The 17996-nt window shown below is 38.2% G+C and overlaps 1 protein-coding gene across 1 annotated transcript in view; it reads left to right on the top strand.

Moving 5' to 3' along the window:
- UST (uronyl 2-sulfotransferase) overlaps positions 1-12873 on the top strand; it is a 232702-nt gene extending 219829 nt beyond the window's left edge. The window contains exons 6-8 of the mRNA XM_075203248.1: positions 866-963; positions 5806-5963; positions 7145-12873. Coding sequence (XP_075059349.1) covers positions 866-963; positions 5806-5963; positions 7145-7434 — 546 coding nt within the window. The 3' untranslated portion in view covers positions 7435-12873. The remainder of the gene's footprint in view (positions 1-865; positions 964-5805; positions 5964-7144) is intronic.
- Positions 12874-17996: the final 5123 nt, after the last annotated feature.

The raw sequence follows: 17996 nt of genomic DNA on the forward strand, positions 1-17996 counted from the left end.
ATGTAGGCCATCATAAAGTAAGTATGGCTTCCACATCAGTCATCATGACAGATTAATAAAAGAGTTTAAGCACACCCTTGATCTAGCAAATCATTGTATCGAACACTGACTATCTTAATGGATGGATTAGATCATTTTGGGCTTTAGAAGGCAGCATGTGGCCAGTTTGCAATCTGCTGACATCTAATCACGTGTTGATTTTTTCTGCCTGACACACACACCTTTCATTGACATGTCTCAGGTGCCATTTACTACAGTAATATGCATTAATGCCACCAACAGATGGGAAATACACAGTAAAGGTCAATTACATAAGGTTTTACTTTCTATCCCTCTCTGTCTCTTTCTCCAGTATATTTGTATAGTTTTCATTTAAAGGCTCAGGGGTAAATTTATCAAGCTGCAGATTTGAAAAAGTGGAGATGTTGCCTATAGCAACCAATCAGATTCTAACTGTCATTTTGTAGAATATACTAAATAAATGAGAACTAGAATCTGATTGGTTGCTATAGGAAACATCTGCACCTTTTCAAACCTGCAGCTTGATAAACTTACCCCTCCAGTGTGCATACATAATTCCTACCTTTTCAACTCTGCTGGTATAAGACACACTTAGTGACAGTCATCTGGCTTTGGACTAAGTTGAGTAATACAATATTGATTTTGTCAAACTGAATCAGTCAGCTTTATAATTTCTGATCTTAGGTTATCAGCAATTTTCCCTTTGTGGATACTGGATTTTTGTTTTCTCATGCAATTATCCAAGCAAATGACCTTTCCTTTTACTTTAATTTCATGTACCGTTAGTGCTTCTGAGATACTGGTTATCAAGAAATATTAAACTGTTTTACGTCTTTTTTTATAGGATATTAATGAGTGTATTCTTGAAAACTATGCAGAATGTTCAAATCCCAGGTTATTTTACATTATACCATACTTTTGTGGACAGCATCCAAAATGCAGGTGAGTAGTAGTGTGCTTATTCATTGTTAATATACAATGGTATTATTCTTTTATTGTCATTGTCACTATAGAATTTTCCAACAATTCTATAGTGACAATATTGCTTGATGTAACATCTCTTAAATGTTGTGCCCTTTTCTCAGTCATTCATTTGTAAACTTGCCTGATGAAGGGGCCTCTGTGCTCTGAAAGCTAGCAAATATAAAAAATTATTTTGGTTAGCCAATAAAAGTATCACTCCAATAATACTTTTGTCTTTTTTGACACGAAAGTATTCAACATCACATAAACCTTGCTAGAGGAAATGCATTATTTCTGATACATATATCTGATACAATAAGCCTTTGTTTAGGAAGTCTTTTGTGCATCCTGGTGTAAAGAAATGCCTTGTTTGGGGTTTTGCAACTTTTCTAGGGGAATTCTTTTCTTTGGAGGAAATGTGTATTCTGCAACTGTTGGAAGAAAGAACCCACGATAATTAGACCTTTTTGATGTGGGAGGGTCTAGCACCTAAAAATCAGTGTGACTGCAAATAAACATCACTTGCTTCAAAGACCTGCTTGAGAACATCTTCCATGATGAAAATCCAAAATTTCCAAAACCTGGGAGCCCTGGACATCTTGCTTCATTGTCCGCCTCCCATTTTCATAGTAATCCCCAGGGTTCAAAAGGTCTACCCCCTGGACATTCACCCCATAACTTCTCTTGGATCATTCTCCATATTGTCTTTTCCCAGCAATTTACCCCACCACACTCTACTCCTTCCCTGGCTCTTCCCCTCACTATTTTCTCTCTAAAAAACAAATCGATCAATTATAGCTATCACAAAGGTTTCCTAAGTAGCTGTTTATACTACTGCATTGCAATTGACACTGTTATTGTATAATGCTTACCTGTACCACGAACCTTATGTGTACCAACCTATTGTTTCTCTTTTTATCCTGCAATAAAGATTTTTAAAAAATACTGTAAGCTGAGGGTAAATAAAACATCAAACACTTGCTGTTTTGTCTTTTACCAAACTTTTTTCCATTGGATCAGCTTTTATGTTTACATTTATTAATAGTAATAAAAAGAATATCAATAGTAACAAAAGTGCTAAAGTCACAAGCAGTGCTACAGAGAAGTACAGGTGGAGCATTATTTTAATGTAACAAGAAACACAATTGTTTCTTAATAACCTCCACCCCCCTCCTTTATATTCCAGTGGTGGCAGGGAGAATTTAAACAGGAACAGCATGATCGTTGTTATTGCTTTCAGTTCCGTTGGATCTAGAATTACATTTAGATGCTTTTTGTAGCTTAGCAACTGTGCTTTGCTGGTCCTGTAGCAATAGAAATGTAATTAACACTGTTATTGTATAATGCTAACCTGTAACACAAACCTCATGAAGTTTTCTTTACTTTTTGCTTAACTGTATGATTTTGATGCATTTTTAGAGATTATATATATATTGTAACAAAGGGAGGCATTTATCTGACAAGATGCAGAGAAAGCATACAAGCAGAATAAAACATTGGCGCAGTTATGCACCTAGATTGAGGTTAAACCAGGTAAAAACTTATGTGTAGTTTAAAGTTTGGTTAACTTACATGATTTGAAAGCTCCTTCCTCTCAGCAAACAGACAGGGTGTGTCTGTCAGTGCAAACATGGTGATGGGAGTTTCCTCTTAAAGAGAAGGTGGGTGTGTCACCTGCCATTCAAGCTAAGGCTGGGGGAGGAGCATCATGTTTAAAAGCTTGATTGTGTCATTTGTTCACTGAGACCAAAGCTGGGGAAGCTGGCTGGTCTTGAGAGAGCTGGTCTATGTCTAGCTAGTGTTTAGGGTCTCCATAATTGTTGGGAAGTTCATATGGTGTCAAATACATTTTAACCATCCTGACCATAAAGCTGCATAAAAAGAAGAAGTTGTTCGCGTGTGCTTTAGCAGTAGCGGGCTCTTGCCACAATATATATATATATATATATATATATATATATATATATATATATATATATACACACACAAGTTAACCCGTGCATGATACTCATGCATGCTAGTGAAATCAAGCTACTTAAGGTCTTAAAAAGGTTCTTGTCATGCATTTGGGCCTAGCCCAGGCCTCCTCAGGGGAAGAGCGTTACTTCCCGACGCAAGCGTCCTTTTTAATGTGTGTTCGTGAGGTAAAATTACCTCACGAAAATGAGTTTGAGCCCTCAACTCGTAAATTTAGCCTTTACTACCCCTCCCACGGGGGGAAGAGGGATGATGGAAGTTAACTGACTTCACTATTCTAATGTTTTGGACAAATAATGTCAGTATACCAAATTTCAGGTCAATTGGATGAGCCCTTTCTGAGAAAATAGTTTTTTTCACACACACACTAACACACGCCGCTAGGCTTTTACTTTTATATATTAAATAATGCTAAGAATTTAGTAGGTCAGTGTATAACTCCGCCCAGCAGGTGGCGCTGCAGCTTGTTTTTTTTTTTCACACACAGACTAACACACGCCGCTAGGCTTTTATATTATAGATATATATATATATATATATATATATATATATATATATATATATATATATAATCTCTAAAAATGCATAACAATCATAAAGTAAAGCAAAAAGTAAAGAAAACTTCATGAATCATATGGTAATTCACATATTTTCTGCAGCAGGTTTAGTCATTATATTGAGAAAACCGATCAAACAAGCGTAAACGGTGCTGGATTATCTGAATTTCCCCTGCCCATGGTTGCCACATGCGCAGTGAAGCCCTGTTAGGGAAGATATCTTTGCTTTTGCTACAATGTCAAAGAGGGGGGGACTCAGAAGGTGGATTGTCACCCACCGATCAGCCTGCACTAAAAAAAAAAAATACGGTACTGGCAGGCATCCCCAGAAATGAGGCGCTCTTCTGACAACCCTGAATGCACGCTTAAACTTATCTTACCAATCATTTCCTAGAAATGAATGAACAGTGTAAGCCTGTGTTGTGTTTATCATTTCTAATAATCATACTGATTAAGTATGGTTATAATGAAACCGTAAGAAATGTCTGCACAACACCATATACTTTTCTATATACTTTTTCTATCACATTGTCTGCAAATAAACTTAAATAAGCTTCTTCTTTTCATATGATATGGCCTACAAGAATGTTGTTTAAAAATAGATTTATTGCACTGAATGTTAAAACAGTTTCCATCAATGCTGCTTAGAAAAGCACAATAGGAACAAGTTCTTCTAATGTTCAAATATATTATCACTCAATTGGGACTATAATTAGATGATGCCAGACCTTTAAAATTTATCACACAAACATTATTCAGCTGTTCAGTAATGTATTACTTTATTTGCATCAAGAGTATTAAAAAGGTATTTTACTTGCAGTTACTATGCATTTAAGTTATGAAATGTTTATTTTCATAGCATACATCTATCATGTAGCGATAAAGGCTAGTTGTATTAAATAAATTAATGGGTTGCAATAAATATACAAAGTGAATGGTCTGTGATTCTCCTGGAATAATATGTTCTGTCTAACATAAATTATGTTATTCAAAATACTGTATTGTAAATGGTTGAAATTATATAGTATTGCAAAGGTTTTTCTAGATTTCCCTCCCTTTTATCCTCCATATATACCAAAAGCAAATAATACTTTAATAAATCAGGATGCAGCTGATCTATGGTCCAAAAAGTTATGTGTTTTGCTGTGTACCAGGCTCCATAACAGCTGTAAGGGATACTGTGGTTTAAGTATTCCCCACACACTGATGATTTAGGTTTATACCACACCAAACGCTAAAGATACCATGTGCTAAAGGTAGAATGTCATCCCATTGTTTTTATATAATCCTCCATAGGCTGCGGACCGTTAGTTGGACAGTCAGAGTATTTTTTTCTGTCAGGGTCATTTATGAAAATGCAAAAATGACATAGTTTGTTAAGATGGTAGAAACTGCAAGGATGCCTCTCATGCCTCTTTTGATGGGAGATGCTGGGAGGATCAGGGCGTCTGGCGTTACCTGCTTGTTGCAGACTAGGGGGTAAATGTATTAATCTCCGGTTTTGTCAACTCGCGGGAGTTCAGCGAGATGACAGCTTAAATTTAAAGCGGCGCTGCATTGTAAAGGGAAGTTTCCCTTTACAAGGCAGCTCTGCTTTAAATCTGATTTTCTGTGTGACTACAAGATCCAATGAAAAAATAAGAAGTGTTAAAAAATGTACAATGACTAGATTGTAAGCTCTGTCAGGAGCAGGGTCCCTCCTTACCCTTAGTTTTCAGGTCTACATTAAATCTGTCAACCTTGTATGTCCCTGTATTATGTATGCTCTGTTATCCCTACTGTCCAGAGCTGTGGAGCACTGGGGCACCATACATATCAACAATAATAGCAGTAACATTATTATTTCATAATAATTTAATAATGTTTTGAGATGGCACTGATCCTTTTCTATGAACTTATTGGCCCATAGAGATGTGTATAGTGCTACAAGTATCTCCAGGGTCCTGGAACTTAAAGTAAGTTATTTGGAGGTTCCATATGGAAGACTACTGCTTGTATAGCCAGTACTCTGTCCATTCAGGCCCCACTCCCCTACCTGACAGCAGAAAACCACCTACTAATTCTTATCCCATCCCTCAGCCACTGGTGCCCTTAGACAAAGGTCTAATGTTGCCTAAGGCCAAATATGGATCTTCTTAAACATAATAAAGATGATTCAAATTAGATGAGCATTCCTTGGCAATACTTAATTCCTAAGCAAAAGTAATAAGCCTGTGATGTGGCTGTTTTATGTTATGAAACACTATTATTTTATATATTTAGTTACCCACACATATATTTCCTTCAGGGATCCTGGTGAGTGGGCCTTGGAACGTGCAAAGCAGAATGTGAATGAGAACTTTCTTCTTGTTGGAATTCTGGAGGAGCTGGAAGATGTGCTGCTTTTGCTGGAAAGATTTTTACCTCACTACTTTAAGGATGTCATGAGCATTTATAAAAATCCAGGTATAAACAGAAGTTTACTGTCATTCTGTGTGCTTAAATCTGTATGCACATTTTCACTCATCATTTTGCTACTTTTAAAAACTGAATGATTGAAACACACTGCTGATGTACAGTACTGCATGATTGACACAAGACGATGTCGTAAACTGGACAGAAATTCTGCATCTTGTATTTCTTATTGATTTGTTTTAGAAAGACCAGTTAGAGAGCACTGCGGGGCCCTGTGGGAACACTACATTTTTAACAGTGACTGATAGTTTAGTAAAGGGTTTGTAAACACCCCTTTCTTCCACAATATTATACATTGCATAGGCAAACCGAGGGGGTTTCCTAGTGCCTGTAAACCCCCCTCCAAACCTGGGGCACTGTATAATTGAGGTGATTGGACCCTGCCCCCGCTTCACATGGCTGTGAAGGGAGAGCTGCGTGCACCTAACAGTACTCCACTCAGCATTGCCCATGTATATTATGAGAATAGGAAGAGTTGGAGAGCAGCCATGCACTGTCTAAAATTATAGCCATGCCCCCATGCATGCTGGTCACGCCCACTGGCGGCGTGGTGTGGAAACTCCCCTCTACAAATCCTGCATTTGCCCCTGCATTCAGGCCCGGCGCTCCCATTAGGCAAGGTTAGGCACTTGCCTAGGGTGCCGGGCTCTGGAGGGCGCCACAGAATAGTAAATTACTTTAAATTTAAAACTGTGCGGCGACCACTGACCATACCTGTCACGGCCGCCGCACAGCATTCAGATGCACGGGGAGGGGGGAAGAGGCTATTTTGTCACCACCGCCACCTCTCTGCTCCGTCTCCTCCCCTCCACTTACTAGTGTCAGTGAGTGGAGGGGAGGAGACGGAGCAGAGAGGCGGCAGTGGTGAGACAAGGTAAGGAGAGGAGGGAGGAGGGAGGAGGGCGGCGATTTTTGCGGGGTGGGGGGCGCAGCTTTTTTAAAAATGCCTAGGGCGCCGTGGACCCTAGCACCGGCCCTGCCTGCATTGATACAGGAAAAACATGAAAGAGTGCTGCTCACTAGAATTTGTGTTAACTGTGATTCTGATCATTCTAAATTGGACAGTGTGTTCTCTTATATCTCACTGGAGGAAAATATCTACCTAATCATATTTAGTCTGTATTTTTTGTGAATTTGTCTTATTGAGGTCATTTTGTTATTGCATATTTCAGAACACAGAAAACTTGGAAACCTGACCGTTACTGTTAAGAAAACTTTCCCCTCTCACAGTGCCCTGCAAGTTCTTTACCAGCGCATGAAATATGAATATGAATTTTATTACTATGTCAAAGAGCAATTCCATTTGCTGAAACGTAAGTTTGGACTTAAATCGCATGTGAAAACCATACCCAAACAAGAGATTTCGGCACCAATTCCCATCCCCATGGAGACAGAGGAACCTATTGAAGACGAGGATGATCAAAATGATGAGAAGTGGTTAGAGGACATTTATAAGCGATGATGCCCCAGTTATTGCATCACAACTATGAGTCCAGATCCATTTCTTAAGCTTTTTTTATTGTTAAAAAAATTCTTAAGGAACATGGTTAATGCTGAACGGCATTAACACTTTCCCACATGTTGGGTATTAGGGAAATACTTGTACCCGATTTTGCGGGTTGCGTTTACTTTTATTTTTTTATGTTTGGTGGGATTGATAGGAAAGTTTAGAAATAGAAAATACAGCACATTGACTTAAGATTTTGCCAGTATTTGCATTTTTTAAGAAAGCCTTCCAGTACAGTTTAATCAGTGTTTGCAGGGATCAGAAAATTCACCATGTGACATAATAGAGGTACATATAATAACGATAAAGCACGCTGATTTTTAAGGGAAAAGGCGCAATAATGGGAGAGGGGAGACACACATCAGATACTTTGGATGTATTATGTGTGTCTCCCCTTTCCAATTATTGCACAATTTCCCTTAAAAATCAGTGCGCTTTACTTTTGCTTTTGGGGAGGCAAGACTATCCCTCTAGGGTCTGTGACAGCATTTGCATTATATCTTCCTCCTCTTAGGGAGCGCTTTCCCAACTAGTGTCTATTTTGCAACATACAATAATATGCTTAGACTTTGGCTCCTTCTGCCCATGTGATATCATATTTTGCACTAAAGCTCTGTACTTGTCTTCCATTTACTAAACGTCTGCAAATTGACTGCCATCAGTCTGTGGGTGCAGTCATCTGTATATCTTCAATGTGGTTTTTGGATTTTGCTCAATCTGTCCAGTTTGACTACCTGAGTCGCCTGAATGGAAACAAATAAATTCACTTGGCATGTCAGTTAAGTGAAAGGATCACTCCTGTCCTTTTTGCAACTCTTGAAGACTAGAGATAATAGTGCCACCAGCGCAGTCAGGGATATGGCTTTGGACTGTTTTAGTGTCAATGCTCTTTTAATTTTAACATCTCCAGAAAAATATATGTATAAAATCATATACCATTATGATGCTTAAGCAATTTAATGGCATACTGTATAACATATTGAAATCAAGCTAAACCCTGTTTTACAGTGGTGGGTTTAAAGTAGCCTTGCCCTTGCTGAATAGCTGTTTACTTTAAAAATTATTTTAAAAAAAATTAAAAACTTGCCACTTTTCTGTGAAAGTTCATCTTGCATCCCAAGCTGCTGACTTTTATAAATTGTAAACATTAGTCAGTTTAACAGTAATACTTACTGCATGAATCTTATTTCCTCCATTACCATCCAACAATTATTACATAATTCTATTTTTTTTTAACTCTTTCTTTTACGAGGAAACAGGAAAAAACAAAAACATTGAAGTTTGTTATTTTGTGAGAGAAAGAGGGTGTACAAGCAGCATGGTGGCTCAGTGGTTAGCACTTCTGCCTCAGCACTGGGGTCATGAGTTAGATTCCCAACCATGGCCTTATCTGTGTGGAGTTTGTATGTTCTCCCTGTGTTTGCGTGGGTTTCCTCCGGGGGCTCCGGTTTCCTCCCACACTCCAAAAACATACTCATTGGCTGCTATTAATTTGCCCTTAGTCTCTCTCGGTCTGTGTGTGTGTAAGTTAGAGGATTTAGATTGTAAGCTCCAATGGGGCAGAGACTGATGTGACTCTGTACAGCACTGCAGAATTAGTGGCGCTATATAAATTGATGATGATGAGGGAGAGAAGGTCAAGAAACAGGAGGGTTCTATAATTTATTTATTCTAGTAAAAATATCATAGGAAATCGATCTTTGAAAAAAATATCATGTACAACCACAGTTATCAAAAATAATGTGTGTGATACTCACCAATTTCTACTCACAGCAAGATGACAAATGGACAACCGTGATAGTGGAACACTGGCCCCGGTCATGTGCATACCTCCCAATATTGGTCTACCACAAATTGAGACAAAAAGTTCTTTGTCGTGGCGCTTACACAGAAATGGCACATGGTCTCGCCACTTTGGTATCCCAACTACATTACATTAATACCTACAATATTGCATCAATATTCGCCACAAAATTCCATGTTACAAGAATAGCCTCCAAATTATATTACAATGTGTACCTATTAGGCTGCTCTGCTGTGCCTGGCAGACGCCACTGTCTGCCTCCAGTTCAGTCTCACATGGGGAGCTGGCACCAGCCCCATGTATGTTAAAGAATGGAGGGGGAACTGGACTTCATGGAGGGGATGAAGGGGTGAGAGCAGAGTGGAAGAGAAGAGCAACAGGAGGGTAGCTAGCCAGGCCATCAGGGAGGAGGAACAGATCAGCCTGCTCTTTCTGTCAGCCTAGGCATCCTACACTAAGCTGATGGGGAGGTTTACCACTGTCAACAGCAGGACATTTAATATGGTGGCTGGTCCCTGGGGAGTGGCAAGCAGGAAGGACCTCAATGGAATGGGCTGTCCATTATAGTCCAAGGCCAGCCCTGGAAAGGAAGGACAAACCAGACAAGACCCCTTGACTGATGTGCTCATGCACACTCCCTACCCTGCACCACTGGGGATATACTATTGGGATAAACCCCTTTAAAGCAGTTGCCAAAACTACTGATTTATTTAAGATGGAACTTTTTGAATATTTTGCAGAATATGGTTTCCTTGTTTATCCCATATATACCCCCGGTATACAATAATCAAATTGAAGGAATACTTCAGTCTATTTTGTTTTATTACACATAATATTAACAAAAACTGTGTACAAAATTAGACAGGGTAATAAGTCAACATTTACAGATAAAATGGGATATTTGTAAAGAAAAATATTGAGCAACTTTTGTAAAAGAGTCTTGATTCTATTATCTTTTGTTTCCTGCCTAAGAAGCTCTACCTACTGAAGAACATATCAAGAAACTGTTCTGGTGTTAGGATATTTCTTTAATCTGTTGTGACAAGGAATATAGAACAAGCTCCCAATCAAATGATCAGTAAACAATACAATAATATCAATAATGTATGCTGCAGTAAACTTTTTTTTTCATTTCCTTTACATATTTACATATTAAAATAGGGAGGAGCAAAAGATTTCCCTTTTTGCTCTAAATAAATACAACAGAGAGAGATCATTATACCAGCAGCCGGTCAATAAGAAATAATAATTTAGAATTAATGTAAGTTAGTACTAATTATTAACTTATTTAATCAGTCGTACGAGTGCATATGTAAGTTTGTTCTTACCATTATCACTTTCACATATATGAATAAGTGCCTATTACATAAATTTACAATTACTGTTGTCACTCTTCAGGTTTAGTTCCACTTTATAATGCCAGGCAATGCAGCACAGATCTGCAGTGTGTATATGGGGAATGCCATAAGCATATGTGCATTCATTGTGTATGAATTTACTGTGACTTTTCTTCAAGTCCTTGAGATATGCATATGGTACATGCTCACATTTTGAAATTTGTCCTAACAATTGTGAGCTTTTAACATTTGTGTGTATGATTATAGCTTGGTACATATGTACAGCACATGGGTGAGTTTAGTGTGTTTATACTGTGACATGTTTATTCCATCTGCATATGCACATGTAGGGCCTGATTTATCAAGGCACGTACCTGACGACTTTGAATGTATTGTACGAAAGTCACTCTGTCCTGACTGCTGCGTCGTCAAATGCAAAGGACGCTCACTACAGCCTACGATTTCTGGGATTAAATGGAACTGGCAAGGGGTGTTTTGCTATAGTCAATTTACAGTAGGGGCGTGCCAAACTCAAGCACATGCAGCCATGTCTGAATCCAACTCTGGCCATTTCAAAGTTACTTGTTTTTCTGCCGTATCTCTTGCTCCATCTAAAGGACTAGTCCATCCTGATCAGTAGTGATAATAGTTTTGTATGTATGCTATAACATGTGTTTGCAATCACAAGCAGCTGTAAAAATTTATTTTATGCTCAGTAGACATTAACAATATCTTAATAAATGTATTTCATGAGGGGGGGGAATGATAAACTCTTTTTTTTTTTTAAACGGTTTTATCATTAATACCTGTCTTATTAGCAGGTGACATTAATTCAATAAGAAAAAAAATCCTATACGTTTGAATTTATAATCCACATAGGTATTGGACGTATTCTGTAGCGGCTTGTATAGTAGAATGCAGCAGACCTGCCCCCGATTTCAACAGCACACGTATCTTGAGATCTGTGGCTAGATGAATTCTGGAATATGCAAAGCCTGAATACTTGCGTTTAATACTAAACGTAGGTTGCGCTCATGTATGCGTGCCTTGATGAATCAGGCCCCTTGTGTCCATCACCTGTGGACAAGTCTTATGCACAATATATGGAAATTGTTCAATCACATTTCTAAAGGTTAACTTTTTACATCCTGTCCTTACTGTATGAGCTGAGAAATAACTGACTATACTCTGCAAATACTATGAGACAGCATAAAATCTTTGAAGACTTTGTCACAAATTAGTGTGCTTGTATATCCAAGTCTGCAGGTATTTACACTCACTGGATTGGCTGTCCTTACTATATATTACCAGCAGATGAAATAATGAGGTATTTCTTTTAGATAAGCAGCAATCAATCTCTACATTGTATCAGCGTGCTTGTAAACATTTTAGTTAAATTTTTTGGTTTATTTTATGGAGAAGTAATATCTAAAAAAAAAGTGATCTTCCTTCATGTAATTTAGAAACCACATTTATAATGATTACACAGCTAATTTCCAGATTTCCTGTTCAGAGCTTTCAATATATATAAATTCCAACATGTGGTAATATGGAACTAAAGTATAACTGACCTTTGAATATCGAGAAAATGAATATATGAAATGTGGTATTCTGTGCACACTCAGAGCTCCCACAAGCCTCTGCAATGCAAAGAGAAAGACTATTTCAGTACCCATGACTGCTGGACACTTTTAATTCACGCAAGTACAGACTGGGAGTGTGGAATACCAGTACTGTTTGAGACCTTTATACTAAAAAATATAATGTTCTGGATTGTTTTTTTGTTTGTTTTTTAATTGCAAAATGTAAGATAGTATAAGAACATTGTTTCCACTAAATAAGCACAGCTTGTAGCTGCTCATATACTTCTAGGTAAATGAAGAACTAAGAGACAGTGTATATTGAGATAACAATGTGTAATATAATGAGAAAGAAAATCTTTATTTGAATGTAAATGACTATGTATATGTGCCCTAATACTGCTTGTTGTTATTTTGTTTTGAGGAGTAAAAGGATAGTTTTCACTTACCTGCATTTACAGACACTGTTATTTAATAGTATGAAAAAGATTAATTTGTAAAGAAATACTGTGTATATCTACGTATTAACAGTCTTTGTGGCATCTTCAAGGTACTTATTTTTACATGGCACATATGCGTCCTTTAACCTGTTGACCCTCAGAGTTCTTTATCTTGATATATATTGTATATTTCAATATAATTTAAAAAAATATAAAAATAAATTTTAAACAAATTTTGATGTATTTATTGTAAAGGTAAAGATGTAAGCAACTTGGTGTTTTCATTGACACCTTATTCTATTCCATTAGTGTTCCAGTAGTCTGGGTTTCTGTGATGTTTGAATCTTATTAAACTAACACCTTCAGATCTCCTTTAATCTTGTAACTTGAAACTGATCACTGGTGAAATGACTGCATCACACTATAATTACTCTTAAGCATGACTGCTTCTAAGAAGTAGTCCATTTGGGGTAATGTATTCATTCTGAACAACTAAAATATATCAAATATCTGCCTGCATTAGACACCTGTGCAAATCCAAACCATTTCAAATCATACTGTGATATAAAGTCATTAAGCTATTTAGTTTCCATAGAAAGTGCAACATTTGTGAAAAGTACAAATGTCTGAACATTTCCAGTAAAGGTTTTGACAGTATGACAGTAAAATAAAATGCCACATTTCACTTGCCTTTATAATTATACTGTGGTCTAGCTGTGCTATTAGGTTGTGCAGCTGCTACTGGGGCAAAAGAAGTACATCTTGATCTTTGCATATTCCCTAAGATTTAATCCCCCTATAAGTACTGGACAAGTCTCAATATCCTCTACTGCCCTGCTTAAACACAGTGTATAAAATTATTAGGTCAGGATTAGCCAGACAGAATGTGATATTTAAATCTGCGCAAGTCTTTAGACGAGTTGGTTATAGAACTGGATTGTTAGTAGGAAATCTACAGTGAATTGATGTCATAATAAAGTAACCATAGTAAACCAACCTAATCCTAAGTATAACTAAGTACATTACATATAATTTCTATCATCTGCTTTTGACCACATAAATAAAACAATTCTGCTTTTGGAAGATGTGTAAAGTCAGACTATTAAAACCTTTCACGAACACCAATAAGCCTGGCTACTTGTACTTTGCATATTTAGCAGAACATTTTCCCTTGCAGCTAATTATCATCACTGGAACTCAGTTGCCCCCAGGACTTTGGCATGCAGTTATTGGTGTTTATTGCTCTGATATAAAATGGTTAAATAACAGAGGAGAAGGCAAAGTCAAGTGGATCGAGATCTGAAACCAGATAAGCAGTGGCAGTGCACAATCAGCAAGCATATACAAGGTCGGAACAAAACAACGGTACAGTAAGGGTTTAGTGAAAATGAAAAGGTCAGGCAGAAGGTCAGGCAGAATCAATCATCAGACTAAAGAGCATACAGGGCTTAACCTAAAGTTTAACCTAAAGCAGGCAGTGTGTATATGTGTGACCAGCCATTTATATGCAGTGTGCACATACAGACCATTTACTAAGCACCCTGACGGATGGCCTCACCCGGCATATAATGTGCAACCGTGCACAACGAGTGATGTAAATGCTTACAGAACAGGGAATGTGTGTGACTTTAATGCCAACGAATCAGTAAGACACTTTAACAAGTATTTAGCCCTATTATTTTTCTAGACCTTATATTTTGATCTGACTTCTAGCATATGTCGTCTCCACTGCAGTACACAGTATCAAGACTGTATGATAAAGGTTCTTCCTGATCCTTATTTTGCTGCAGAGTCCCTACTATTAACCACATAAATGACCTCAGGGTTTCCATAAACTTACATATATATATAGTTGGTTGCAAAATTGTGGTGCAGATAATTTGGGGACAGTCACATTAGGTTGATTTTTAATTTTTTACTGAACACATTTTAATAATGGAAAGTTACTTTTCTTTAGACAGGAATTTAATACAGACAGTACAACTTGGCTGGTAACTGCAGAGAGTCTAAGGTTCAGGTTATCTAATGATCTAATGTCAGTTGTTTAGGGAGACCTCAACAGCTCATTAGTATCTTTAAGGTCTCCTTAACACTACTCCATATGAGGTTATGCTATAAGATAATTTTGGTCAACCTAATCTGTTTAGGTAGCGCTTCAGTGTTACTTAAACTTATGAGACATTAAGGCTAAAAGTATGCAAATAGAATTGCATATTACTTTAATAGAGGCCATATTTAATAAAGAAACTACATATTTTGACATGCCCCCCAAATACAAAAAACTTTTATGCATCTATATCATATACATGCATACATATGATTTACATGTATGGATATATACTTGCATTTTTGAATACATGTATGTTTGGTGTATATGTATTTATACATATGTGTGTGTTTACATATTTGTATGTATGATAAGTTACATAATATATATAATATTGTTTTACAGTTCATTAAGTAATGGAACGGAAAGGACTAATCTGTGCTTTCAGACCCATTGTGCATTCCTCTTCATCACATCACCTCATCATCATCCTCCTATCCCACCTTTATTATCTTTATCTTCTATCTCCTCGTCATCACCCCTTCCATCTTTTTATTATATATCTAATTTATTGAAGAAGTTCGGAAGTGCACAATTGAAAATTATATTTCAAGTGTTATCATCCATTTTCAAATTTAATAAACATACATGTACATATAAATTATAACATGCTTTTTAGGTGCGATATGAGGAACATAGTTATATTTAGTCTTTTGTTCCAGCTTCAGAATCAACAGTCCAAGTTCTTGGAAATGAAAAGTCCTGTCACATTACAGCAATGAGATTTTACATAAAAAAAAGCCCTGATTATATAAAGAATTATAATATCACTATAACAAAGGTTTTATGAAAACGCTCCGCTGTCCACATCCTACACATATATAAATAAAGAAATGAAAAACCTGAGGCACGGAGGGACCAAAGAAGAAATGAGAATCAGCATATTCTCCTATATATTAATTGGAGGGTCTTGGAGAAACATTCTAGTTTCATACCAAAGTGTTTGGTAAAAAGATTTTCTAAGCTGTACTCGCAGTGTAATATGCAGTATGTTAATATAGCTCTCCAAATATTCAAAGAACGGTTAGTGTGCCCTTATGTAATGACGCCTCCAGCCAATCCATTCACAGAAGATAAAACATTTTTTCATTGAACACATCTAACGTAGGAGGGGAGTTCTGTATCCACATAGGGGGAAAGGTTTTCCTGGTTGCGGCAGATATTGCCATCAACAATTTTCTTCACCCTGCAGTAACCCGCGTGTCAGGTGGGGGTACACCCAACTCTGCGAGTGGCAAGTAGTTTACCAGCTCTGTCGTTGCGAATCTCCATATGAGGGTCCTGAAGACCTTAATCATGGAGTAGCCCCATAGACATGTATATAGATCAAGTTGAGATTCGTCACATTTAGGGCATTTAGAATCATCAGAGAGACCAATTGTGTTCCTGCAATATAGTGATAGGCAACCTCTATAAAATATATAGAGGAACATTTCAGTGTATGTGGAGGCCGGAAAAAGTTTAATAGAGGTAGCTTATGCCTTCAACAACAAATCCTCATCCAATAGGCTAAAGTAGGTCAGCCTCCTACTCAAACCTAATTTAACTTTAGTATGGTCTAAGATAGTCCTCAGGAAAACATAGTTAGAAGATATTGCTCCTCGTTTGGAGGAAGTAGTTAATAACAGGGTGTCAAGGGGGTTGTCCCAGTCAACTGCAGTAAAGAGGGAGATTACTTAACGGGCATAGTGCTGGGCTTGAATAATAGAAAGGCTGCAAGGGCCTAAGAAAGGAAATAATTCCTGTGCTTTATCATAATGGTGTGGTTTTTTGTTGATCTTGTCTAATAATTGGCCAACTGTCCGCAGTCCCTCCTTCCCCATCTAGTTAAGAGATGGGCCGGCTTTCATTGTGAAATTCAGGGTTCTTAAGAAAAGTTAAGTGAATGGATTTATAAGGATTAAGGTGTAACTCATTTCTTAAGCTATGCAAGACTTTTCTAACTGAAGTGAGAAGGAGATTTTCAAGGATGTAGCACGGTAATTCTTGATCGCTGAGGTGGAGAAAAGCCCTGATATGAACATCCGGGAGAAATTCTTTCTCTACCTCTAGATTGGTGTAAGTACTCTAATCCATTAGCCAGTCTCTTAAGTAACGCAATTGAGACGCATGACTATACTTTACTATATTAGGTAAGTTTATACCTCCATTTGTTTTGGGTTGCTGAAGCTTAATAATACTTATTCGGGGACGCTTTTTTTTCCATATAAATGATCAGAATAAGTAATTAATATGTTGAGCATCTTTCTTTGCTAGCAAGAGTGACAATGTTTGCAGAGGGTACAACAACCTAAGAAACATTATCATTTTAAAGAGGTTAGCCCTACCCAGGTAAGAGAGATTAAGTTGCTCCCATTCTGATAGTACCTTTTGTATATCAGCTATCGCTTTACCAATATTCAAACTATAGAGAGTTGCCATGTTCTTGTCAGGCGCGGTCTCCGTCATACTCCCTCTCGGTGGAGACGGACGCCTGTCACAACCGCTCTGCCCGGACGGTTGCTGGGCAACCGAATAGCCGCGCCTCCCAACCCTGTCAGGCGCCTGCGCAGTAGCTCGTCCCGTTGCTGGGCAACGGGATGCTTTCCCCGGCACTTCCTGTGCCTATTCCACGGAGCCTATCAGCTGCCTTCTGCCTCTATTTAAACCTGGCTCTGGCACCATTAGGGTGCCAGAGTAACAGGTTCCTGCCTCTAGCTCCCACTGTGTTCGTGCCTCTTGTCTGGACCCGGCTTCTACGACCATTCTCTAGTCTCTACATTCCTGTTGTTACCCGGCTAGCTGACCATTCTCTATTCTGTGTGACCCATCGTGTTCCTGCGACCTTGGCCTGTTTTGACTTTGCTTTTGGATTCTCCTTCAGTACCTCGTATACCGATTGGCTTGACCCGGACCGTCTGACTCCTCTTCACTACATCAGTAACTGTCTGATAGGACCGCGACGTGCGTACCCTGTGCAGCGAAGCCCATACCTCCTTGCGTGGGTCCCTGGTGAAAACCAGGGGTACGTTAGACTCCGCAGCTATCTGCTCAGTAGTGCTAATACTGGTTAGTGTTCCTCTCTAATCCGTGCCTGACAGTTTACTCTGGCCATGACGGACGGCTCTGGGGAACCTTCTGCTCGCGACCTTCTCCATTTGGGTCAGCACGTGGAGCGGCAAGAAACCCACCAAGCTCAACTCCTGCAGTGTATTCAAGGGGTGATCTCCCGTTTGGATGCTTTGAATCCTTCCCAGCCATCTCCCCCGG

This window comes from Mixophyes fleayi, chromosome 3 (genome assembly GCF_038048845.1).
Source record: "Mixophyes fleayi isolate aMixFle1 chromosome 3, aMixFle1.hap1, whole genome shotgun sequence".
Lineage (NCBI taxonomy): Eukaryota > Metazoa > Chordata > Amphibia > Anura > Limnodynastidae > Mixophyes > Mixophyes fleayi.